The sequence below is a fragment of the Odocoileus virginianus genome, chromosome 34, assembly GCF_023699985.2.
Source record: "Odocoileus virginianus isolate 20LAN1187 ecotype Illinois chromosome 34, Ovbor_1.2, whole genome shotgun sequence".
Lineage (NCBI taxonomy): Eukaryota > Metazoa > Chordata > Mammalia > Artiodactyla > Cervidae > Odocoileus > Odocoileus virginianus.
The window spans coordinates 16,143,747-16,168,911 of NC_069707.1; the positions used below are offsets into that span (position 1 = coordinate 16,143,747).

The following is a 25,165-nucleotide window of genomic DNA, read 5'->3' on the forward strand; positions in this document are numbered from 1 at the left end:
CAAACTCATGTCCATCGAGTCGGTGATGCCATCCAGCCTATTACTGAGTGTTAAATTTATACAAAACAAGTCAAACAACTGAAAAGGAATATCTGAATCCTTATTGTGTGCCTGGCACTGCTCTGGAGGCTTAGGATACATCAATGAAAAAAACTCAGACAAAATTCCCACCACTCTGGAGGTTACATTCTAATAGCCTGCCAATTATATAGTCATAGCAAATTAAATGGATTCTAGTCAAAAAGGATCCATAAATCCTAACTTAACTAGACCATAACCTTCCAAGCAGGCCTCCAGGTATAGATTTTTCATAATCAAGCTGACTTGATTATCTGAGCACAGATAAACTTTTACTCCAAGGTGTCTGAGTGGGCCTCCAGACTTAAACTCAGAATAGGCATTATCGGATAAGTCTCTGATGATGAAATTTGCAGTATAATAAAATAAAATAAAAATGCAGTCATTTTTCTTAATGTAAAAAGAGCTCTCCTTCAAACCTAATAAACCTATTATTTGGATATCAGGCTGTATTTGGTTCTGCCAGATGAGAACTTACAAGAATGAAATCTGGGAGCTCTTGGTTGCCACTGTGTGATCACAAGAGAAAAGCATATCAGAGAATGCAGAGAACTTGTGGAGGAGAGCCAAGTCAAACCAAGAACCAGAGAGAAACTCACTGTCCATAACAACTTGAGATCTTTCTCTGAATCCAGCCATACAAGAAGCCAGAGAGACCTCTAGACTTTTCCATGACATAACCAAATAATTCCCTTCTAGTTCTGCCAGAGTTCAACTGAATGTTCTGTCACCCTCACAAAAAAAGAAATCCTAGGTGACATATATTCTAATTGCTATCTTAACATAATTTAAAAAGAAAGAAACCTTCAAAAACTGCTAGTGAAAAAGATACACAGCCAAATCATGTAATATGCTTCTGTTGGGGCCAGAATAGTAAATAAAGCTCTTACCATACGTGCAAAACATGCAGTAAGGATTCCACTTCCAGATCCTACATCAAGAGCTTTAGCTCCTTCATGCAACTGATCAAATAGAAGTTCTAGTGCATATGCATGCTGCCAAAAGAAAACAAAGCAAGTATTCATTTTTATTCCCAAGATTCTATAAAGTATATATACAATGGCATATGAATAAAGCTGCTAACTTCTCAACAATTTTTCCACTACTGTCATCTACCAAAACAATGAAAACATAACATATTACATACTTATACCTACAGAGGAATTATGCAAGAACATTCTAGTTTGATTAAAATTCTTATGTTTAAAGTGTTTCAGTAATTTTAGATCTCCAGTATATGAATATTTAAAATTTAACTAATTCAAAGTAAAAAGTTACAAAAAGAACAAATATGCCTAATGAGAGATACTTAAGTTAGCTTCAATCTTCCATAACGAATAGATAATCTTAAAAGGTATTAATATACCATAATATAATATAATATAATAATCTTTTTAATAATCTTGTAAAGTATATCCATAGGATAAATAGCTAGAGGTGGAAGTAAGGGGGCCAAAGGATACATATTTTTATGTTTACAGTGTAAATTACATATCAAATAAATTACATATCAAATAAAGTCACTGGTTAACGTTTGGACCAAACCAAGAAATAAAGACTTCTCTATTCCATCCTCTTTATGAACTTACATTTTAGTACTTTTCCAAAATGTGAGGTTAGAATTAATAAATGGTATCTCAAAAGCTGTCCTTAAATGCCTAGTATGTTCACTACTAAAAATCATCAGATCCAGTAGCAATAAGCACAGTCACTATCAGATAAAAATATACATCCATGAATCCATAGTGACAGTAAGTAAATATATCCCTCAACACATACATAAATGGAGGATAGGGAGAAACTGTTCCCAAATGTTCCAAATACAGATGAAATAATGAACTTAGAAAACTGCCATTTGGCAACAAATTCAGTAATAACTGATTTAAGTCAAAAATCACAAATGGATGCTGAAACTGGTATATTATCACTTGATAAGGAAACACTCTCAAAGTGTTTGCCCAAGACACATTAATTACAAAAGGGAAAAATAATAACTTTACAATGGAGTTCAGAAGTTTCTTAGTGGAAAAACTTGACTGACACTACCTCAATCAGATGATTAAAGTTACTATCACCAAAAATGGGACACTCTGACATTACACAACATCTGCAATATTCCAGGCAAAAATGCATAACTCATATCTAATCAAGAAGAAAAATCAGACCAACCTAAATTGAGAGGAAATCTATTAAAATAACTGGCCTGTATTCATAAATATTTTCAAGACTATAAAAGAAAAAAACGAAGGCACTGTTCCAGATTTAAAAGACATGGCAATTGAATGAAACTCCTGATCTGTAACTTTCTTTTTCTATAAAGGACATTACTAGAACAACTGACAACATCTTAATGAGGTCTGTAAAGTAGCTAACAGTGTTGTATCAATGTTAATTTCCTGATTTTGACAACCTTAGTATAGTTATTTAGGTGAACGTTCTATTTTTAAAGATAAAGAGCATTCTGTTTACAAATTACGCCTACAGAGTTCATAAAAATATATGTATATTTCTTTTATATATATGTGTGATATATATATATATATCTTCCTCCCCCCATATAAATAGGGGGAGGGAAAGAGAAGGAGAGAGAGAATAAATGATAAACCAAATGTAATACAATGATAACACTTGGGGAATATGGCTAAACAGTATCTGGGAATTATTTGTACTATTCTTAGAATATTTCTCTAAGTTTGAAATTATGTCGAAATTTAAAAAAAAATTGTTTTTAAGTCATCAGATACAGGTTACCATTCAAAATGGAGGACAGAATGGAAACTCCCTGACTTAGCTGCTAAAAGCTAAAATACTGGTTACCTACAGGATGGAGGTTGACTGGGAAAAGAAGCCTTTCTGACTGAGGGAGCTTTCTGGAGCGCAGGAAATGACGTGGGTAGAGGTCACACATATGTAGACACGTAACATTCATCAAGTTGTACACTTAAGATGTGTGCACTTTGAAAAAATAAAAGTGAAGTCACTCAGTCGTGTCCAACTCTTTGCGACCCATGGACTGTAGGCTACTCTACCCATGGAAGTTTCCATGCGAGGATATTGGAGTGGGTTGCCATTTCCTTCTCCAGGAGATTTTCTCGACCCAGGGATCGAATCCGGGTCTCCCACACTGCAAGCAGAATCTTTACTGTCTGAGCCACTTTTGGGTATACTGCAATTTAATAAAAAAAACTTTGAAAATACTATTTACTCCAATCACTAAAAGTGGGTGGTACAGACATTTATGTACCTCCTGATGTGATGAACAGAAGAACCATCAGGAAATTTTCTTGAAAAGAAAAAAAAAGGAAAGTTAAATACGGCTAAGAATCATTTAATCAAATTCAGAATATGGGAACTTCTATAGGATAAATGAACAAACTGTCAATAAACAGATGGTATTTTCAAAAGGGAGACTATTAAAATGAAGAGAGACTTAAAAAGACTAAAAAGGTGTAACATAAGGCTCTTGTCTGGATCCTGACTTAAGCAAATCAACTATGAAAGCTGGTAAAGTTTGAACATGGACTAGGTATAATTCTAAGGAACATTGTTAGGCATGATATGATATTGTAGTTGTGCTTTTAATACTTCAGATTTATACTATTTAGGGGTAAAATGATATTATGTTTGGGATAGCTTTAACATATTTCAGTAAAAAAGAAATAACTATAAGATTAGCAAACTGTCAGTAATTAATGAAGCTGGGTGATTGGCTACATGAGGGTTCATTATATTATCCTATTTGCATGTGTGGTGTTGGAAATTTTCCATTTAAAAAATTTTTTAAAGACATTGAGGCTACCTTTTCCCACAATTAACACAAAAAGTGGAGAAGGCTATTAATAGATGCAGCCTCATATAATCTGAAGATTTTGAAACCGTGTTCCAGAAAGTAATTAAGGTTCTGCAGAACCTATTTAGGAGTAACACACAAGTGTAGACTGGTGGGTACTGTGTCTGGGAAAAGAGTTATAGAAAACTAAATTTTTCCATTTTTCATATGGATTCTTTTGCAAAGAGCTTCTTGCCTAATGAGTGAAAACCACTGGTACTATGAAAAAGAGTGCTGGATTAAATGTTCAAAGTATTGCTATAAAGGATATCATAGGAAGATGGCAGAGGAATAGGATGGGGAGACCACTTTCTCCCCTATAAATTCATGAAAAGAACAATTGAACACAGAGCAAACTTCACAAAACAACTTCTGATCGCTAGCAGAGGACATCAGGCACCCAGAAAAGCAGCCCATTGTCTTCGAAAGGAGGTAGGACAAAATATAAAAGATAAAAAGAGAGACAAAGAGCTAGGGATGGAGACCTGTCCCGGGAAGGGAGTTTTAATAGAGGAAGTTTCCAAACACCAGGAAACCCTCGCACTGGCGGGTTTGGGGTAAGTTTTCGAATCTCAGAGGGCAACCTAACTGGGAGGGAAAAATAAATAAAACCCACAGATTACGTGCCTAAAAGCAACTCCCAGCAGAAAAGTACTCCAGACGCCCACATCCACCACCAGCAAGTGGGGGCAGAACGGAGAGGAGCGGGCGGCATTGCTTAGGGTAAGGACTGGGCCTGAGTGCCCTGAGGGCAATCGGAGGAAGCTTTTGTGAGATTCCAACTTAAACTGTGGGATAGCAAAAGAGAGAGAAAATTAACCGGCCGGAACACACTGCCAGCCGTTCGCAGAACAAAGGGATCTGAGCAAGTCCAGAGAAGAGCTAGCGGGCTGCGAACCAGCCCAGCCCCGCCAGAGGCAGGAGGCAGGGGGGAGGGGAAAGGGGCAAACTCGGCCCCAGAGATGGCATCCCCTACCACACTGCAAACAGCCCTCCAGTTTCTAACCAAAGACTTCCTGAGATTCTGGATGGTCGACATCTGCCAGGAGGGTCGCGGCTAAACTCAAGGTGCATGCACCCAACCGGCGGCGCGGGCGGAAACTGAGGCTGGGACCTCGGAGGGGAGAAGGCGCGCCGCACCCGGGGAGAGTGCGCCGTCAAGCTCCTGGCTGCCTGAGCTGCTCGGGCCGAGGAAGGCACAAAACGCAGGCGCAGCGGAGTCCGCGCTTTTGTGGAGTACCCGAAAACTGGAACCGCACGCAACGCAGGGCCCGCTCCATATAGAGCAGCTGGGAGCCTGAGCAGTGTAGACGGGGAGAGCAGTTCCCCTCCCTCCCCGCAGCATGATGGAACTAGAGAACCTGAACAAGAGACCACCTCTGCCCGCCTGTGTCAGGGCGGAAATTAGGCACTGAAGAGACCGGCAAACAGAAGCCAAATAAACAAAGGGAACCGCTTCAGAAGGGACCGGTGCAACAGATTAAAATCCCTGTAGATAACACCGACTACACCGGAAGGGGCCTATAGATATCGAGAAGTGTAAGCTGGAAAGAGGAGCTTTTTGAAACTGAACAGAGCCCACACTGACCACAACAGCTCCAGAGAAATTCCTAGATATATTTTTACTTTTTTCTTTTCTTTTTTAATTTTTTCTCTTTTATTTTCTTTTAAAATTCCCTATTACTCCCCCACTACTCCTTAACTTTCATTTTCATATATTTTTACACTTTTTTTAATTAGGAAAAAAAATTTTTTTTTTCTTTTTCTCTTATTTTCTTTTAAAGTCCTCTATTACTCCTCTATTACTCCTTAATTTTCGTTTTCATTTCACTATAACCTTGCCAAAAAAAAAAAGAGAAACCCTATTTTTAAACCGAACTTCATATATATCTCTAAAATTTTTGTGTTTTTCTTTTTAACACTGTATCTTTAAGAGTCTAACCTCTACTCTAGATTTTTAATTTTTGTTTTTCAGTATGTGATATAAATTGTGGACATTTAAGAATCCAATATTCAGTACCCATTTTTACTCAGGAGTGTGTTGATTACTCTCTCCCACTTTTGACTCTCCGTTTTCTACCTCAGAACACCTCTATTTCCTCCTTTCCCCTTCTCTTCCCAATCCAGTTCTGTGAATCTCTGTGGGTGTCTGGGCTACGGAGAACACTTTGGGAACAGATAACTGCGTAGATCTGTCTCTCTCCTCTTGAGTCCCCCTTTTTCTCTTCCTGCTCATCTCTATCTCCCTCCTCCCTCTTCTCTTCTTCATGTAACTCTGTGACCCTCTCTGGGTGTCCCTCACGGGGGAGAATCTTCTCACCATTAACCTAGAAGTTTTATTATCAGTGCTGTATAGTTGGAGAAGTCTTAAGACTACTGGAAGAATAAAACTGAAATCCAGAGGCAGGAGACTTAAGCCCAAAACCTGAGAACACCAGAAAACTCCTGAATACACGGAACATTAAGTAATAAGAGACCATCCAAAAGCCTCCATACCTACACTGAAACCAACCACCACCCAAGAGCCAGTAAATTTCAGAGCAAGACATACCATGCAAATTCTCCAGCAATGCAGGAACATAGCCCTGAGCGTCAACATACAGGCTGCCCAAAGTCACACCTAACACATAGACCCATCTCAAAACTCATTACTGGGCACTCGACTGCACTCCAGAGAGAAGAAATCCAGTTCCACGCACCAGAACATCAATGCAAGGTTCCCTAACCAGGAAACCTTGACAAGCCAATCGTCCAACCCCACCCACTGGGTGAAACAATAAAAAGGAAACACAGACCACAAGAATACAGAAAGCCCACTCCAGACACAGCAATCTAAACAAGATGAAAAGGTAGAGAAATACCCAACAGGTAAAGGAACATGAAAAATGCCCACCAAGTCAAACAAAAGAGGAGGAGATAGGGAATCTACCTGAAAAAGAATTTAGAATAATGATAATAAAAATGATCCAAAATCTTGAAAACAAAATGGAGTTACAGATAAATAGCCTGGAGCCAAAGATTGAGAAGATGCAAGAAATGTTTAATAAAGACCTAGGAGAAATAAAAAAGAGTCAATTAAAAATGAATAATGCAATAAATGAGATAAAAAACACTCTGGAGGGAACCAAGAGTAGAATAATGGAGACAGAAGATAGGATAAGTGAGTTAGAAGATAAAATGGTGGAAATAAATGAAGCAGAGAAGAAAAAAGAAAAAAGAATTAAAAGAAATGAGGACAACCTCAGGAAACTCTGGGACAATGTGAAACGCCCCAACATTTGAATCATAGGAGTCCCAGAAGAAGAAGACAAAAAGAAAGGCCATGAGAAAATACTCAAGGAGATAATAGCTGAAAACTTCCCTAAAATGGGGAAGGAAATAGCCACCCAAGTCCAAGAAACCCAGAGAGTCCCAAACAGGATAAACACAAGGCGAAACACCCCAAGGATATCATAGGGACAACTGGAAAAATGTAAAAGGAGTTTGAAGATTAAATGGTAGTAACGTGTCAATATTCATGTCCTGGTTTTGATGGCTATATTGTGGTTGTATAGGAGAATTTCCTTTATAGGAAATATACTACCATCCTGAAGTATTCAAGAGTGATGGAGCATCATTTCAGGAACATAGGCTCAAATGGAGTAAAGAAAGAAAGGTTCTTGATAATATACTTGCAACTCTGTAAGTTTGAGATTGTTTCAAAAATCCCTCACTAACCTTATCTTTCTTTGATGTTACAAAAAGATAGAGTGGGATACTATCTTTGAATTATCATTATGTACATCAACAGGTGGAACAAAGAAGTGTTAATTAATGAGGTTTCTATGAGACACACTGGTTTAACTTTTACTGAAGAAACTACTAGAAACATTTTATTTAGTCAAAGCTATTGTTCTTAGACAAGAGGCACATGAAGAATGGAATCTCTAAAAGAAAGTTTGTGAACTTTCTTCAGGAAGGTCTGTAACTTTTATCAGATATTTTGAAACAATCAGTATCCCCTGCAAGTTTAACAAACCCATTAATAATATAACAAGTATCATATTTGGCTGAAGTAATTAAAGAAACAAAATAACTCCTGTAACAGCTGGACTTTCCTGAGTCCAAGAATGAAAGGACTAGAAAGGATTTAAGGTGCCAATCCCTATTTTATAGGCTGTACTGTCCCAGCTTAACACCGAAAGAAATCCAGGAATTTTTTTTCAGTACTAGGTTTGTATAAAATTTGTTTTTTTTTTAAAGGATAGTATGCTAAGCTACTACTAAAATCCTATTTAGATTTAAAATGTCAAGGTCTTCGATCGCAATTACCAGCTTTTTTCATGCTTTTATCACTATAGTTAATATTCTTTTGGATAATCCATGCTCATCTCTAAAATTTAAGTTTTTTTAAAAACTCGTTTTTGATAATTATGAAAAATTTCAAACCCACAGGAAATACACATAACACCCTTTTCTTCTCACATAATCATCAACTGTTTCTATTGTGCCATACTATTTTATCAAACCATCTGAAAATATGCTGTGGACATAATAATACTACACTTCTAAATACATTAGCATGTATGTACCTGCCAAAAAAAGCAAACTAGGACATTTTCCTTTGCAACCACATCTCCATTACCACACTCAAGAAAATCATGTTTAGTATCAGCACGGGAGGGAAGCCTGCAGCCGATGGTTTCAAAAACAGCTGGACATGACTTAGAGACTGAACAACAACAAAGTATCAACAGACACACCACATTCAAGTTTCCGCAATTGTCCCCCAATCTCCTTTACAGTTGTTCCCTCCAATCCATTCAAAGTTCATGCTTTGCAACTGCCAATTCCAGAATATTCTCCCCCATTCTTCTGTTCCATCCACCACTTTTCTTTGTCTATCAGAGCACTGACTCCTTTTAAAAGCCCTGCCCAACTGTCCAACATCCTACCCACACATTCTAGATGTGTCAATTTCCACATCATTAAATTTAGATCAAAGAACTTTAGCAAGACCACCACGCAGGGCTTGCAGAGCACCTCCCACTGCATCACATCAGGATGCACACAACATTGAGCCATCTCACTACTGGACTTGCTTAGCTGAACTACTCAGTAAATGCAGTAACTGTTAGATCACTCTATTTTTCAGGGCATAGCTGTCTCTTTGTAATATGTCAAATAATAATTTGAGACTACAAGGATGTTTTTTGTTCCCCAACAACTTTCCTCTTAATGGTTTAGATTAATTGATGATCTTTGTCTAATTCAACAACTACACTGATAATTACAAAGAATTGATTTTTAAAATTCTATTATTCTTTCCACATTCATTAATTGGCATTCTGTTTTTCATCTTTTCCATCTTGCTATTTTTTCTTTTTTTGTTTTAGTCTCTATGGACTCACAGATTTTTGTTTCTGAATTCACTCTGTTACAATCCATTGTCTTCATTATCTACCATTTTTTGATTCTCAAATTGTCTCCAATTTGGCTTCTGGGAGTCTCTTTAAATCTGCTCCCATGTCCTCCTGATAATACTCCAGTAGACTTTAATTACTTCTTCACTTTCTGAAATTTAGTCACTTCTCCATGAAGCTCTAGTATTTCTCTTAGTGGTACTTGGGATTCAATGTCTGGATACTAAATATGCTCATTGCTACCAGGACATCATTTCATATTTTTCTGTAATTAAGACTTTGGAAAATATTCCAGAAATGCAGTTACTTTCAAACCTATGACTTTGAGGTTCACTAAATGCAGATATAGAAATAGTGAATAAGCACATGAAAAGATGCTCATCATTATTATTAGGGAAATGCAAATTAAAACCACAATGAGATACCACTTCATAGCTACTAGGATGGATAAAATAAAATATACAATAACAAGTGTTGAAAAGAAGTGGAGAAATTAGAACCCTCATACATTGTTAGTGGGACTATAAAATGATGCAGCCACTTTGGAAGACAGTTTGGCAGTTCCTCAAAATGTTAAACATAAAAATGTCAAACATAAAAATGTCATTTGTTGTTTAGTTGCTAAGTCTTGTCCAACTCTTTTGCGACCCCATAGACTGTAGCCTGCCTCTGTCCACGGGAATTCCCAGGCAAGAATACTGGAGTTGGTTTCTATTTCCTTCTCCAGGGGATGTTTCCAACTTAGGGATCAAATCTGTGTCTCTTGCACTGGCAGGCGGGTTCTTTACCACTGAGCCACCAAGGAAGTCCATGGCCATTATATTTCTATATTTTTAAAATATTCTTTCCCTTAATTAACTCATCACTAAATAAATAACTACTTTTTATATCCACTTTTTACATGATTAGATATTAATGACAACCACCAAAAACTTTAATGACAGTTTCTACCAGAAAGAGTTCCTTCTACACATCTTGTATTAAGAATAACTAATTCATTACAAATAAAATAATAAAACTGATTATGATTAGAAGTTTAAAATGTTCTTATAACCGTTTTTACTGAAGAAAGCACTCTGAAGAGGAAATACATGCTCCATTTGTACCCAAATGACCGATGTTAACTTACCATGTGTGGAGCACTGATTGTTGCTTGGAATCCTGCAAAAGAAGAAGAGAACTACTGATACATTCAGCTGCAAAAACACACGAAACGCTCCATGTCAGTCCTTTTCTAGCATCCGTACATTGTTTTTCATAATAATTATTTTCATGTTTATGATGTCAAGAAATAAAAGTATTTTGCACTTGAAAGTACTGTCATGCACAGTTAAAATTAGAAAATATAATCATGCCAAAGGCTATTTGTGCTCAGTACAACAGTCCCACTATTTCTAAAAATTTCTTCCCCCACATAGTTAGTTAAGGAAGAATTTCATTGACTTGATAAATTTATGATGTTTTCCCCTTCAGTTTCACAAAAATAAGCTTCCATATATCATAAAATATGCAAAATCACTGCAAATTAACTTATTTCATATTTTTGGCACCTTAAAAAAAAAAACTGGAACTAGCAACCAGAGGAACTTAAGAGACCAATAAAGTACTTCCATTTACTCTTTACACTATCACCTAATGTTAATTAAAACAATCTTTTTTTAGTTTTAGCTTTTAGTTTTCTCCAGTGTTGTTTTCTCAAGACTTATTTACCTGCTTCTGCATCTGAAGCAATTTTCACTGAGCGGTGGTAGCAGGTGCCTTCGGGGTTCAGAAGCTCCCCAGGATCTTCTCTGCTGACCGTTAAAGTACTTCCAAAAGAAGGCAGCATGGCAGCTGGCCGACAGAATCCTGAGGCACTCCTAAGCCTCAAAGGCGCCCACTGCCAAGGCTCAGCAGTTCAGCAAAGCCTGCTTCAGGAGAAGGAGTTAAATATGGCACTTTCTAAAAACAAGCACAAACCAGAAAACTCAGGGCAAGTGAAGCAGAGAAGTCAGTAATAACTTAGCTACACATTCCCTTCAATACCGATTTTAGAATTTTCTGCTACTGCAAAAAACAATCTTTGTCAATATTAGAGACCCTAAAGAGAATTCAGCAAGCAGCTTAAACTCTAAGCTTTCATCTAAAGAGCACTTTAAGGAAACGTTTATAGAATTCTTACATATATCCTTCAAGAAAATAGAAACTGTAAGTTTTCATCTAAAGGATGCTTTAAGAAATTGTTTATAAAATTCTTACATATCTCCTTTAAGAAAATAGAAAAGACACTTCATAAACAACACTTTATTAAAATGAATGAGCAAGGTAAAAAATGGGAAATGGTCTATTTTTACTTACAAAGATTAGACAGCAAATGAGTAAAATTTGTGACATTCTCAAAAATCCAAAACTTACCTATTGATTGTGGAGAATCCATATAAGGGTTACATTTTGCATAGTGGGAGCGGTCTGTGGCCAGCATCACTTCAAACACTTTATCTGTCTTGATGATTCCATTTTCTGAAATGAATGAAGCAATACGTTAAGGCGGGAGTGGCATGATCAGATGTAGTTCAGCGTAATTGCTCTGGCCACACTGCAGAGACCGGACTGGAGAGAGCAAACTTGCTGCGATGGCCCAGGTGACCACAGTCTGGTCTTTAATAGTGAAAGTGAGGACGAAGAAAAGAAGGACTTGAGTTATATTTAGTAGGTAATGTATACTTGACTGACTAGCTTTGAAGGTGGGAGGTGTCATACACTGGTCTGAGAAATCCTAGAGAAGCATCATAGCTAAGGAGGAAAAGGAGAAGCTATGTATTTAGGAGGAGCGATGGACCATACCCATGGAGATACACAGCAGCCAGCTGGACAAACAGATCTGGGGCTCAGGAGAAAAATCTAGATTAGAGCTATAAATGACTAGCTGTACAGATGGCAACCGAAGCAAGGGAAGTGAAGGAAAGTGGCCAGGGGAAAAAGTACACAAAGAAGAAAAACAAAAGTGTCCATTTAAGAGAAATGCAAAAGGGCTGAAGCCTTCAAAGTTATGATGCGGAGCAGCCACAGAGGCAGAAGAAAATCAAGCGGACATACTGTTACAGGGACTAAGAGAAATAAGTTTTTCAAAAAGGAAGGCAAGACCATATGACATAAATGATTCTTGAAAACATTATAGAAGTGAAGAACTCAGGGGCAAAGATGGCATACTGTATGATTCTATTTAATGAAATGTCCAGAACAGGCAAATCTAGAAGAAAGAAAGGAGACTAGTGGTTGCTTATGGTTAGGAGAATAGGAGGGCAAAACAGGGTATCTTTTTGAGGTGATGAAAGTATTAAATTGACCATGGTAATGGTTGCACATACCTGTAAATACACTAAAAGTCACCAGCTTTTACCATCTAAATTAGAGAATTATTTTTTAAATTTAGTGAGGCCAGAAATGGCAACCATAAGAAGTACTGCTTCTGAGAGAGAACCATACAGGCAGGGAAGAGATGACACCGCGTGATACGGCAATGAAGGGAAAGAAGGAAGAAAGCGAAGGATCCTACAGAAACAAAAGAGAAACAAGATACAGCGATCCTCCCCCTTTCTCACCACTGTTACCAATATCACTGTCCATTAAAGAAACTGCAAGTGCTCTTGAACTGTGTGCATAAAATGCCTAAAAATAGGGAAAAAAAAAACTAACTCCAGTCAAAGCTACTGTAAAAACAAGACAACATGCAAACAAAATATTTCAGCTGTTTAAACATACCAATACTATATTCTAAGAAAACTTAACAGAAAGTAAATATTACCAGAAACATCAACATCCAAGACATCTATCTACTAACACAATTATCAGGAAATTCCCTGGCGGCCAAGTGGTTAGGACTCAAGTGTTTTTACTGCAGGGCATCTGGGTTCAACCCCTGGTCTGGGAACTAAGATCCCACAAGCCACATGGCACAGCCAAAAAAAAAAAAAGAGAGAGAGAGAGAGAAAAAAAGAAAATACTATCAGACTTTAACACAAGAAAAAAAAATTTCAACTCTCAAGGCAAAAAAATCAAATTACCTAGGAAGAGTTAAAAAAAAAAAAAGGCAACCATTAGCTTTCTTAAGAGCAACATTCAAAGCAAAGCAAGAATGAAGCAGCAGCATTTTCAAGAAATTCAAGGAAAGGATGTGCAAGTTAATAACTAAAAGGAGGAAACTGTAAATGTACCCAACAACAAATCTCAAGAGCACTAACCACAGTGAAAGAAGTCAGGCAAGGAGATTTTACCCTATGTGATTCCATCTATTAATATACTGAATTCCAGAAAAGTCAAAAACATAGAGGCTGACTTGATCTGGGGTTGCTAGGGGTTGGGGGGTGAAAGGAGGAGATTAATTGCAAAAGGGCATGAGAAAATTCTGTAGGTGAAAGAAATGGTCTGTATCAGAGAGCAGCATACTTCTGTTAAGATCCAAACGGTAAATATTTTAGGCTTTGAAGGCCATATAGTCTCTGCTGCAACTAGACTCTGCCACAAGTGCAACAACAGCTATACAACAGACATAAACGAATGGGTGCGGTTGTACTCAAATAAAACTTTATTTCTAAAAACAGGCAGCAGGCCAGATTTGGCCTGTGGGCTGTAGTTTGCTCACTCCTGTTTTATATCATTAGGGTGGTGGTTATACAACTGTATTTGTCAAAATTTTCAAATCGTGGTCTTAAAATTGGTGCTGCTGCTGCTAAGTTGCATCAGTCGTGTCCGACTCTGTGCTACCCCACAGACGGCAGCCCACCAGGCTCCTCTGTCCCTGGAATTCTCCAGGCAAGAACACTGGAGTGGGTGAATTTTTCCATAAATTATGTCTCAATAAAGCTGACTTTTTAAAACTGCAGCCAAAACTGTTCTTCGAATTATCAAGGTTATAGGAAAAAAGTCTTAAATGTGCAAGAACTCAGGGAATGCTAAATACACGTCCTTCCTAAGAAATAATGAAGTGATTACCAGGGATACCTCAGAAAAGTACATATGTCCAATTGTAGAGAAAGGTTAAAATTAAAAGGGTGGACTGGCCTGCCTCCAGAAGGATCCTGTCAAATTGGTTTAGCCAGAACACCCATTACTCCTGATGTAATTTTCCACCCACTGATCCCCTCCCTGCTCCTAGACTATAAATCCCCACTCACTCACGCTGTATTGATAACTAAGACCAGTTTTATACCGATGGCTCTTTTCCCCTATTCCAATTGTTACTGACTAAAATCTGGTTTTAGTTTTTGTTTTTTTTTTAAAGGAAGACTAAAAGGGTAAAGACACTAGTGGAGGACTTCCCTGGTGGCACAGTGTTGGGAGCCCACCTGCCAAGTGCAGGGCACGTGGGTTTGATCCCTGTTCCAGGAGGATTCCACATGCCCCAGAGTGACTAAGCTCACGGGCCACAGCGGCTGAGCCCGTGGCTCCAGAGCCCAGGAACTGCAACTCCTGAGTCCACATGCCGCAGCTACTGAAGCCTGCACACCCCAGAGCCCACGCTCCACAAGAAAAGCCACTGCAACGAGAAGCCTGCGCACTGCAACGAGAGAGGAGCCCCTGGGCACCGCAACTAGAGAAAAGCCTGCACAGCAACGAAGACCCAGCACAGCCAAAAACAAATAAATAAATAATCATTTTTTTAAAGACCAAAAAGTAAAAGAGACCAAAAGCTGTTTTAAAAAAATCAAAGAGAAGCCGCCACAATGAGAAACCCGTGCACTGCAATGAACAGCAGTGCCCACTCACTGCAACTAGGGAAAGCCCTCACAAAGCAACGAAGGCCCAGCACAGCAATGCATTTTTAAAAAAGACACTAGTGGGATAATAATACTTATGTTGTATGTTCTGACAAAGTAGAAACAATGCAACTAAAAACAACAGGAAAAGGGAAAAAAGGGAAAAGCAGAATTAGATCATTGACTGTTTTGAGGAATCAAAGGATACCACTTAATACTGACTGACCAGACAGTATTAGAAAGAAATAGCAACATAAGAAATACTAAGCATAAGAAAAGGTAGTTTAAGGACACTATAAAATGTATAAATACACACTGTCCAAATAACAAAAGAATGCTTTAAAAACTAGCAAATAAGGCATACCAACTAGAGAAACACTTAAATAGTCATAGACTGGTAAAGATACAAATCATTTTCCAACTAAAAATATTACAAATTTGGATTCATTAACCCAAATAGAAAGTGCTGTTTCTACATAAGTAAGCTCAGGCAAGCCACCTGTAAAGGCTACTGAAACAGTTAAAGCATTTTTTAAAAAGTTTTAAAAGCAGAGTAGTAATAAGAGAGGTATCATTTACTCAATATTTACCACAGGCCAGACAAAACCCTAAGCGCATTACACACTCTATCTCTTTTGAGATATGAACTTAGGAACTATGTAGCAATCTTACGTTATCTCTAACAATCCTATAAAGTAAGCACCATTACTACTCTATCTTACAGATAGTAAGACTGAACACCGAAAAACTAAGTTGTTCCGGGTCACAGAGCAAATGAGGGGTAGGGCCACTGAAACTGAGATGTCAGATTCCTGTGGACCACTTCACTGTACCGCTACTACCATATTCAAATAGATTAGTGACTTACACTAATTCACAGACTCTCAAGGTCATAAGGGTCATCAAGTCTAACGTCTCCGTAAATTGGTACCATGATCTCTACTTGAAGAGCTGCACAATGTGAAACAGCCATTTCACATTTAGACTACATTATCAGAATTGTGCGAACTGTGCAAGTTGCTCAGTCGTGCCCAACAGACTATACAGTAGATCCCATAGACTATACAGGCCATGGAATTCTCCAGGCCAGAATACTGGAGTGGGTTGCCTTTCCCTTCTCCAGGGGATCTTCCCAACCCAGGGGTCAAACCCAGGTCTCCTGCATTGCAGGCAGATTCTTAACCAGCTGAGCCACAAGGGAAGCCCAATTATCAGAATACTTCCCTATATTAAGAGAAAATCTCCCTCTTTATAACTCACTTACATAAACCCTTAATGCTACTCTCTAAAGTCACATAGAATATACTGAACTTTCTATCCAAACAATACTTTTTACACATTTAAACAAATCATGATCATTTCAGCTTTTATCTTTCTCAGGTTAAGCAGCCTCACTCAACACTTCCAATTACCATTATATTCACACATTCTTCTCTAAATGAACATTTGTGATACATAAAATCAAACACACTGCTGCCAGCACATTCTAAAAATCAAGTATATTGAAGAGATTACTTCCCTTAAGCTAGATAACATACATCTGTCAAACTTACCTGAGTTTCTTTGGTAGGTTTCTTAATCTATAGAGATATATAGAATTCACACACACACCAAAAAACTAACAGGTTTTAAAGTATGTCACCAGTCATTTATTAAGAAGCTAAACACATAAGACTCAGGATAAAGACTTCTTAGACTATGAGTAGGTGATTTCCAAAATTTCCACTGCAAGGTTATTATTTGATTTTTCCCAGGATTCCATATTTTGAAAGATGCCTAAAGCAAGCTATGCTTACTAAGCTATTAAATCATTTTCCCATTTTTGACAATCTGACATACACAACTGCCAGTGCCCTGCAATATTTCTAGTAAACAGCAAAGTAATGTTTCACTTCATTTGTACAGCCTAATTATAAGTAAACATGCAATTACTATTAGGTTTTCTGAATTAGTGAACAGCTTTAGAACCACTCACACTCAATTTTCCTGCACCCTAAGGATCAAGGGCCCCAATTAAATAATTATAACAATGGTTAATGTTGATCTGAATAAGAAGTTAGTAGAATCCAGAAAGGAGAATGCAGAATCCAAGCTATAAACAACAACAACAAAAAAAAAACTTGAAACAATTAGACCCATGTTAAGAAAGTATTTGTTTCTCTTTTCAACTTGAGGAATAAGGAAGGGTAAAAAGGGAAATAAATCCCAGGAAAAGGACAAAAACCCTATACAAGAGTCATAATTTATATAAGAACTGTAAACTGTGGCATGATTTCAAGCAACTGATAAAAGTGTAAAAGAAGGAAAACCATAAATTGCCTGGAAGTTCAGTGGTTAGGACTCAGCACTTTCATCACTCTCAGTCTCTGGTCAGGGAACTAAGATCCCACTAGCCATACAGCAAAAAAAGAAAAAAAAAAAGAAAAAGGAAAAACATTTGACTATTCCTCTTCAACAGTAGAGAGGGGTCTGTGATATTAGAAAAAAAGAGCAGAGAATAAACTCACAGTGCACTATGTAGCTCAGAGAAGTACTGACCCAGTCATTAATGTATGTGATGATGGTTATTAATTTTCAATACTTAAAAATTAATAGAGTGCAGAAGATTTACTGCTCAGAACCAAATGAAATGTTATCAACTTTGACAATGTAATAGAGCCACCAATAAGTTGAAAAATAAGCACCCTTTCTTACAAAGTGGAAGAGTTACAGTGTCAGTTTATAAATTAAAGAACACAAAATTGAGGTTAAAGTATATTACGCAAAGTTACAAAGGGAGCCACAAAAGAGGAAGCAGAAATTACAATATAATTGTATGTGGGGAAGGGAGTAAGTTAAAAGGGTGTAAATACTCATCCATCTTGGCAGGAAGTCAGTAGATGATGTCTAAAGCTGATAAAGAAATAGCAGTTCAAGCATATTATTTAGAGACATGAAGACAATCACCAGAAGACCCAAAAACGCAATTAAAAGTGTTCACTAGAGGCTCCAGTGAGCAAGATGGAAGATGTGGCAGGGTCTCTGTTTCTTTCACAGTGGTAGAATTGGGGGCATTATCTAGCCTCTCTATGGTTAAATGTAGCCTTACAATTAAGTTCTTGCCAATGAGAACACAGGAAGAAATGATGTATGCCCTTAAAAGGAATGTGGGTTTTCTCCTTTTCCCATTTTACTTCCCACCAGCTGGAATATGGAAATGATGGAGTCAAATTAACTTCAACTTTGTGGACAAGGGAAAGTTTGGGGTCACAACGAGAAAAAAGGAGCCCAGATCTCCAAGATCATAGAACTACCATGTTAACTCTGAATTGCTTGCTTACACTTGGATTGTTACAGGACAAACTTTGTATGTGTAAAATGAGATCAGCCTGAACAACAGGACTGGAGTTGGAGTATGGGAACAGGTTGCAGAAGACCCCTAAGAGGCCTGAAAGCTAAGCAAGAGGCATCTCCATTTGGTACAGTAAGCAACAGAAATCGTGGCAGAACAGTGACAAAACAGAGAGTAGTATACTAAGACAATCAGTTTAAGGCGTAGCATGAACCTAGGGGACAGAAATTCAAAGTGTGATGACCAATCAGACACTTGGAAGCATATCACTCCAAGTAAGAATTAAGAGCCTAGGCTAGGGTACAGTCAATGAAAATATGGTGAAAGGGTTGACTGTGAAAGGCATTTGTAATAACTACTGAGTTAATCTTGGGACAATCTGAAAGAATCGATAACTATTCCAAGATTTCTGATCTGAGAGAACAAAAGACCGGAAGCAATCTTGGCAGAGATGGGAAAAAAAGACAGATCTGGTGCTGGTATGAAGCACTGAACACACAGATAAGAAAATAGGCTACAGATGGATTTCAGGTCATACAGAAACAGTTTCTGTAACTTGTTACAGAGTTAAATCTCAAATAAAGAACTACTACATTATTGTATTAGTTTTATGACTTGAGCATTTGTTAATTAACTACTCTCTATTTCCTCCCCACTAACAAAATGCCAGGGAGAACAGTAAGAAATCAACAAAATGGTTCCCTTTTAGTTCCAATCTAGAACAATTAGGCATTGAAAGAAGGTAAGTAGAACCTGAGATACTCTCCGTACAGAAAGGCTGAAAGGGATTAACTTTAAATTATATTATTTAAGTTATATAATAAACCATAATCAAAGAAAAATTCTAAGTGATACCAAGTTATGAAAAGCATATCATCTAAATATCAGAGATTATTAAAAATACATCTTTCTCTAAACCATTATCACTTAATAGATACACAGTTATCTGTTCTGACACTACTTCTCAAACGAGCATGTTCCTTGGACTCCCTACATTTCTGACAAAGTAAAATGTCATGCAAAACTCTATAACATATAGGTAACCAAATGTTAACTTCTCTGGCTCTCTCCTATAACACACACACACACACACACACACACACATACACTCCCCACACGTGATTTCGTGCAAACCATGAAATGATTAAAATGACAGCATATTGGATTTGGAAGGGTCCTCAGAGGTCTACTATATAGTGAAAGCTGAGGAAAAATCTCTTCCACAATATCGCTTACAATGAAATGGTCGATCATTCTTTGCTTCAACATATCCAGTGACAGAAAACAGTTTTTTAAAGCCAAAACTCTGTTAGGATTGCTTTATGAATACTTCCTTATAATGAGTCAAAATCTGCCTCCCATCTGTCCTGGTTTGACCCTTCACTACATGATTTCCTTCAAATATGTAAACACTACTAGGGAGCAGGGGATGAACTGGGAGATTGGGATTGCCATATACACACTACTAAGGATAAAACAGATAACTAACAAGAATCGACTGTATAGCACAGGGAACTTTAATCAATGCTCTATGGTGACCTAAATAGGAAGGAAATTAAAAAAAAGATGGGATATATGTACAACTATTCACTTTGTTGCCCAGCAGCAAATTAAGACAACATTGTAAAGCTCTCCAATAAAAATTAATTTTAAAATAAACACTACTGCTCTCTTTAGCTTTCTCATTGCTAAATCAAATAACCTCCATTTCATCAAATCATCATATAAGATCCTGGTGCACTTCTCATCTTGACCACTCTTGTCTGAAAATCTTTGGTATTTCACTGCTACACTTAAAGCATGTTGGTCTTAACTAAGTGCAGTACTAATAAAAATATGTGGAACAGCACAATAGAACTAAGATCACATCGAATAGAATGTAATATAATCTATCATCTAGATCTAATGCTGCTCCAAAGAACTTCTTATGATGATAGAAATGTTCTACCTCTGCACTGTTCAGCAGTCTAACCACTAACCTCATATGGCTATTGAGCTCTTGAAATGTGGTTGGTATGACTGAGGGGCTGAATTTTTAATTTTAGCTAAATTTAAGTAGATACACTGATATTAAAATTCTTCCTCAAAATTTTTTCTATTACATTTTAGTCAATACACTGTAAGTTTACTTACCAGGATGTAACCATGAGACTGACATAAGTTAAAATGAGGGAGTGTTTTTTGGATTCTAAGTGAGGCCCAAATTTCCAAAAAAAAGTCACTTAGGATTTTATTACCTGGTTACATTTAGCCCATGAATGCACATGATAAAACTAATATTCTCTTTTCCACTAGTTATGCTGTTAGTGGATAAGAACTGACACTCCAGAATAAGAAAATGATTTCAATTTATTTGTAGAAATAAAGAAGGACATAAAAACTAAAAATTCTTAAAAATTTAAATGCCTACTAAGGGTCTTCACTTAAATGTTTTATTAAGCAACTCAAGCCAAACATTTCCCCAAATAAACTCCTGCTCTCCCACACTTCATAGCACACCCCATCCCCAAATCCCTGCAGCTCACTCACTTATTATTTACAACTCAGAAAATGGCCAATCGTTCCCATTGCCCAGGTCTAAAACCTTGTGTCATATCCTTGACTCCAGTCTTTCTCCTACACCCCAAATCCAAACCTAGCACATTCTATTTTGTCCGTCTAGATAGAGCTGTCCCCCAGCTCTATCTGCATGACTTGAATTTCTTCTTCATCAGATCTTTCCTCAAATGACACCTTAGTGAGGCCTTCTCCCCTACAGCTGCAAACCTACCACCCCATACTCCCTATCCTTGTTCCCTACTTTGCCACTTATCATGTGACATATATTTTCTTTGTCTGCTCCCACAAGAAGTAAGCTTCAAGAGAGAATAGACATTTGCTTCTCATTGCTGTATCCCCAGTGTCCGGCACATAGAAGACAGTCAAATGTCAGTTGACTGTTTCCACAAATTATACATACATTATACATGCAAATGACATACTCAGGGTTGCAAAGGAAATATACTTAGAAATAACTGATGCGTTAGGGTAGTGGACTGAATTTTTTAACAACAACAACAAAATAGGCAAAAGAACAATTATTAGCATTGTTTTAAGCGACCAATACAGCATTTGAAGTCTAGTCAGAATAAATCTTTCACAAACACTTTGGTTTGGACATCCCTGCTCTAGCAGACAACCTTTCTCAAGCTCATCCACTCCTGCCCCCTTCTCTTCCTTTCACCACGGCATAAAATTATCCCAATAAAAGTAGAAAATAAACTCTAATGTAAACATTTAATTGTCACATTCCCTGGATTAAACAGGCTCGCAGTTGTTTTGAATTAACATTTCATAAGCACGTTATCAGTCTATAGTCATGAACTATCTATTTTCCATTTCTAAAGACCTGTGATGTCCAACATGTGGCATCAAAGTTCATTTAAATAACACAAAAATCCAGTTCCTCAGTTGCACTAACCACATTTCAAACACTCGATGCCCCATGCAGCTAGTGGTTACCGTATTGAACGGTACAGCTAGTGGTTACCGTACTGAACGGCACAGATATTTACGTGACAGGCAGCTCTTCTGGGCAGGTCTGCTAGAGATTTTTTTCCTAAAATTTTATTCAAAGTATAAAAATGATTCAACTGAAACACTGGCAGGGTTTAGTCTTGTAATTTTCAGTTCTCTATGTCAGTGATTCTCAAAGTGTGGTCCCCAGACCAGCAGCAGCGTATTACTTAGGAACTTGTTGGAAATGTGAAATCTTGAGCCCCAGCAATTGGTCTTAATTTGCTTTAATGAGCTCTCTGGGTGATCCAGCAGATTTTGAGGCATACTCAAGTTTTAGACCAGGGTTGGCAGTCACTTTAGAGCAGTTATCAATACAAACATAAGCTCTGAGGTATTATGAATGTATCATTACAATCTAAAATAATCTATAAATATCAACTGTGAAATCATACTTCTATCATGTCTTGTAGAAGAAAAACCTCAGTAGGTATTTTCAATAAAATTAATATAAAATATTAAAATGAAACTAATCATGAACCTTATTTGATTAAAAAAAATTAAAACTGTATTTGCTTCCTCTTCCAATTTGCAGATCCATATTCACTTCAGCATCAGCGTTATCACATTTTAATCTTTTTCTACAGATTCAGTTAGAAGCCTTTAAGTGAGGAAGAATACACAGTGGTGCAATTACCAGGAAAGAGTGAGAAATTTTCAATGTATGCCAACTGAAATTTTTATGTGAGCAAATGTTAGTGTTATTAGTGAACTATTAAATAAATATGAAATCTATTGGCTCAAATTAATTCATCTAGAAGTTGAAGCTAAAGTTGCAAAAGTATTATGAAAAAGGTTAAACAATCTACCTACATTATTTCCTCTTATTAATCATAGAACTAGTATAGAACTAAGTATCAACATCCATGTATGTTAAATATTTCTCATTAAATTTTCTGACAGGAAAACAGCCTTAGAAATTTCAGCTAAGAATACATTTAATGAAATAAATTAAAATAATTACAAAACCACTGGGAAAAGATCTAGTTTTGGCTTACTACAAATTTGGCCCAAAGAGGAGGGTCTTCAAGAGCCTGATTAATTACAAATTTCTGCAACAGCCAAGTGTTTACTGAGATAACCTGCTCGTGGAAAATTACTTAATCACAATTCAAGTACAGAATGTTTCAGGTGCGTAGGCACTAGATAATTTTAAGAAGTTTTATTAAAATATTTACAACATATTGAACTTCTGGTCTACGCGAACCTAAATCACTCTTAACACTGCCACTGCACATAAATTTACATTTCCAATCAAGTATCCTTCCATAAAGTGAATACTGGCAATGTTAGGCAGGGCTTTTAAACCTAAACATTCTTTGAACATATCTATATATATATCGCTAAGTTGTTTCAGTCATGTCCGGACTCTGCGACCCCGTGGACTGTAGCCCGTCAGGCTCCTCTGTCCATGGGATTCTCTGGAGGGCAAGAATACTGGAGTGGGGTGCCGTATTCTCCTCAAACATTCTTTACTAAACACTAAGGACACAATCTCTAACTTTGGAACATTGTGTTTCTTAAAACAAACAAAAAACAAATGACTAACATTAAGTACTAACCACGTGCCAGCCAATGTTACTTATTTCTCTCACTAACCTTGGTATTCCTAGCATAGATCCAAGCATATAATATATACTTAATTGGCATTTATTTTTTAAAAAGTAATGATAATTAAGATGAAGGGACTCAAAGATACTAAAAAAAAAAAAGAGAAAAAAGTCCCGGCCCTCAAGGAGATTATAAATCGAATTCCGAAACATGACACACGAAAAGCTAAACAACCTATAACAATTAAAAATACCACGTGGCAGGACCGTGATTATTTGCAAAGTCAGTGGCAAAGAAGAGTGCTGTAAATTTCTGACCAAAGAGACAGTATTATAGACTGCGGTTCTTCTGGTCTCCCGACCAGACGGCGACACTATAGTTCAATTTAAAAAAAGAAAGTGACACAGCACTCATCCCACCCTAAAATTATCATCAGAGGAAGGAATACAATAACTAAAGAGAACGGTGTAAAGAAAACTTCCATAAACAGCTTTTAAAGCATACGATGGCCCTGATAAAAGTGAAAACGTGCCGCAGAACACAATCGTTCGTTGGATCTCCAGGACCTCTGAAGGCTCCTGAAACACAAGTCTCTCAAAGGAGAGCATCCTTCCTCCTTTCCGCCTACGAAGCTTTCCACTGGACAGCCGTCCCAGAAATTTCTCCCAGCATCCGCAGTGACAGCAACTCTCATCTTCCTCTCCCTCCCCCTCGCCAGTATCAGACGGTGGCATCTCCCGCCAGGGGAAAAAACGGAGGGCGGGGGGTGGGGGAGGCAGAATAGGCGAGAAAGCTTGCAGCTAGATCGATTTAGGATGGGGAAGAGTAGGTGTGAGGACGCGGGGTGTGAGGACGCGGGGGTCGAGGACGGGATCCTCCCAGCTCCAGCTCCAGTCTCTAGGAGGCCTGGCCAATATCCCACTCCCCCCACCCCCAACCAGGGCGCGCCCCTCGCTCGCTGGACCTGAACCGGGAGGCGACGGACTCGAGTGACAGCCCCACTACCCGTGCGCCCACCCCCCAGCCCCGTCCCCCAGGCCCGCGGAGAGACGCCTGCCCCCGCCCCACGAGCAGCGGCCCCGAGCTCCTTCTCTGATTCCAGTACACATCGCCGATGAGTGACAGGTCCCGGCGGAGGCAATCTCCAGCGCTCGCTGCTCGGGACCGCGGATGCAACCGTGGGCCGAAGCCCTCCAGCAGGCACGGGGAGTAGACAGAACGTCCCGGACGGCCCCAGGGGACCTGGACCAGGCCTGGCCTTCCCGGGTTGCCCTACACCCGGCGGGGGTGGCACTTACTGCGGAGGTTGTGGATTAGCTCCGAGTGGCTGGCGCCGCCGGATTTCCAGGCCATCGCTAAGCACACCCGGAGCAAGTACAGAACCACCTTCAGCGCGGCGACGGTGCCCAGCAGCTTCCCCAAGAGTGAGACCACCTCCCACACGGTCACCGCCCCGTTCTCGTCCCCGCTGGAGCCGCCGCTGTTACTGCCGTCGTCGCTGCTGCCGCCACTGCGCGCTCCCGGCATCCCCCGCGGCACGCATGCGCTCTGTGACGCCGCGCGGCCTCGGGCGCGGCCGGGTGGGGCCGGAGGCGGGGGTGGCCTCGCGCCCCGCCGCCCGCGCAAGGGGCTGCTGCGGCTGCCTGAGACTGGCGGCTTGGCCTCGCTGAGTCAGCGCCACCGC

The 25,165-nt window shown here is 38.6% G+C and overlaps 2 protein-coding genes across 5 annotated transcripts in view; one reads left to right on the plus strand and one right to left on the minus strand.

The window, feature by feature from the left end:
* Positions 1–18,975, plus strand: part of LRP11 (LDL receptor related protein 11) — a 93,613-nt gene extending 74,638 nt beyond the window's left edge. The window contains exon 8 of one of the 2 annotated variants that reach the window (XM_070461478.1): positions 14,570–18,975. The gene's annotated coding sequence lies outside the window, so the exon portion shown is untranslated. Of the gene's footprint in view, positions 1–10,377; positions 10,624–14,569 lie in introns of those variants that run through there. The other variant, XM_070461477.1, reaches the window with a different exon arrangement.
* PCMT1 (protein-L-isoaspartate (D-aspartate) O-methyltransferase) overlaps positions 1–25,075 on the minus strand; it is a 43,119-nt gene extending 18,044 nt beyond the window's left edge. Inside the window, exons 1-4 of one of the 3 annotated variants that reach the window (XM_020910271.2) lie at positions 24,780–25,075; positions 11,704–11,808; positions 10,439–10,470; positions 969–1,073 (exon numbers count right to left, since the gene is read on the minus strand). In XM_020910271.2, the coding sequence (XP_020765930.1) occupies positions 969–1,073; positions 10,439–10,470; positions 11,704–11,808; positions 24,780–25,008 (471 nt within the window). In that variant the 5' untranslated portion in view covers positions 25,009–25,075. The remainder of the gene's footprint in view (positions 1–968; positions 1,074–10,438; positions 10,471–11,703; positions 11,809–24,779) is intronic. The other 2 variants (XM_020910272.2, XM_020910273.2) reach the window with 2 other exon arrangements.
* Positions 25,076–25,165: the final 90 nt, after the last annotated feature.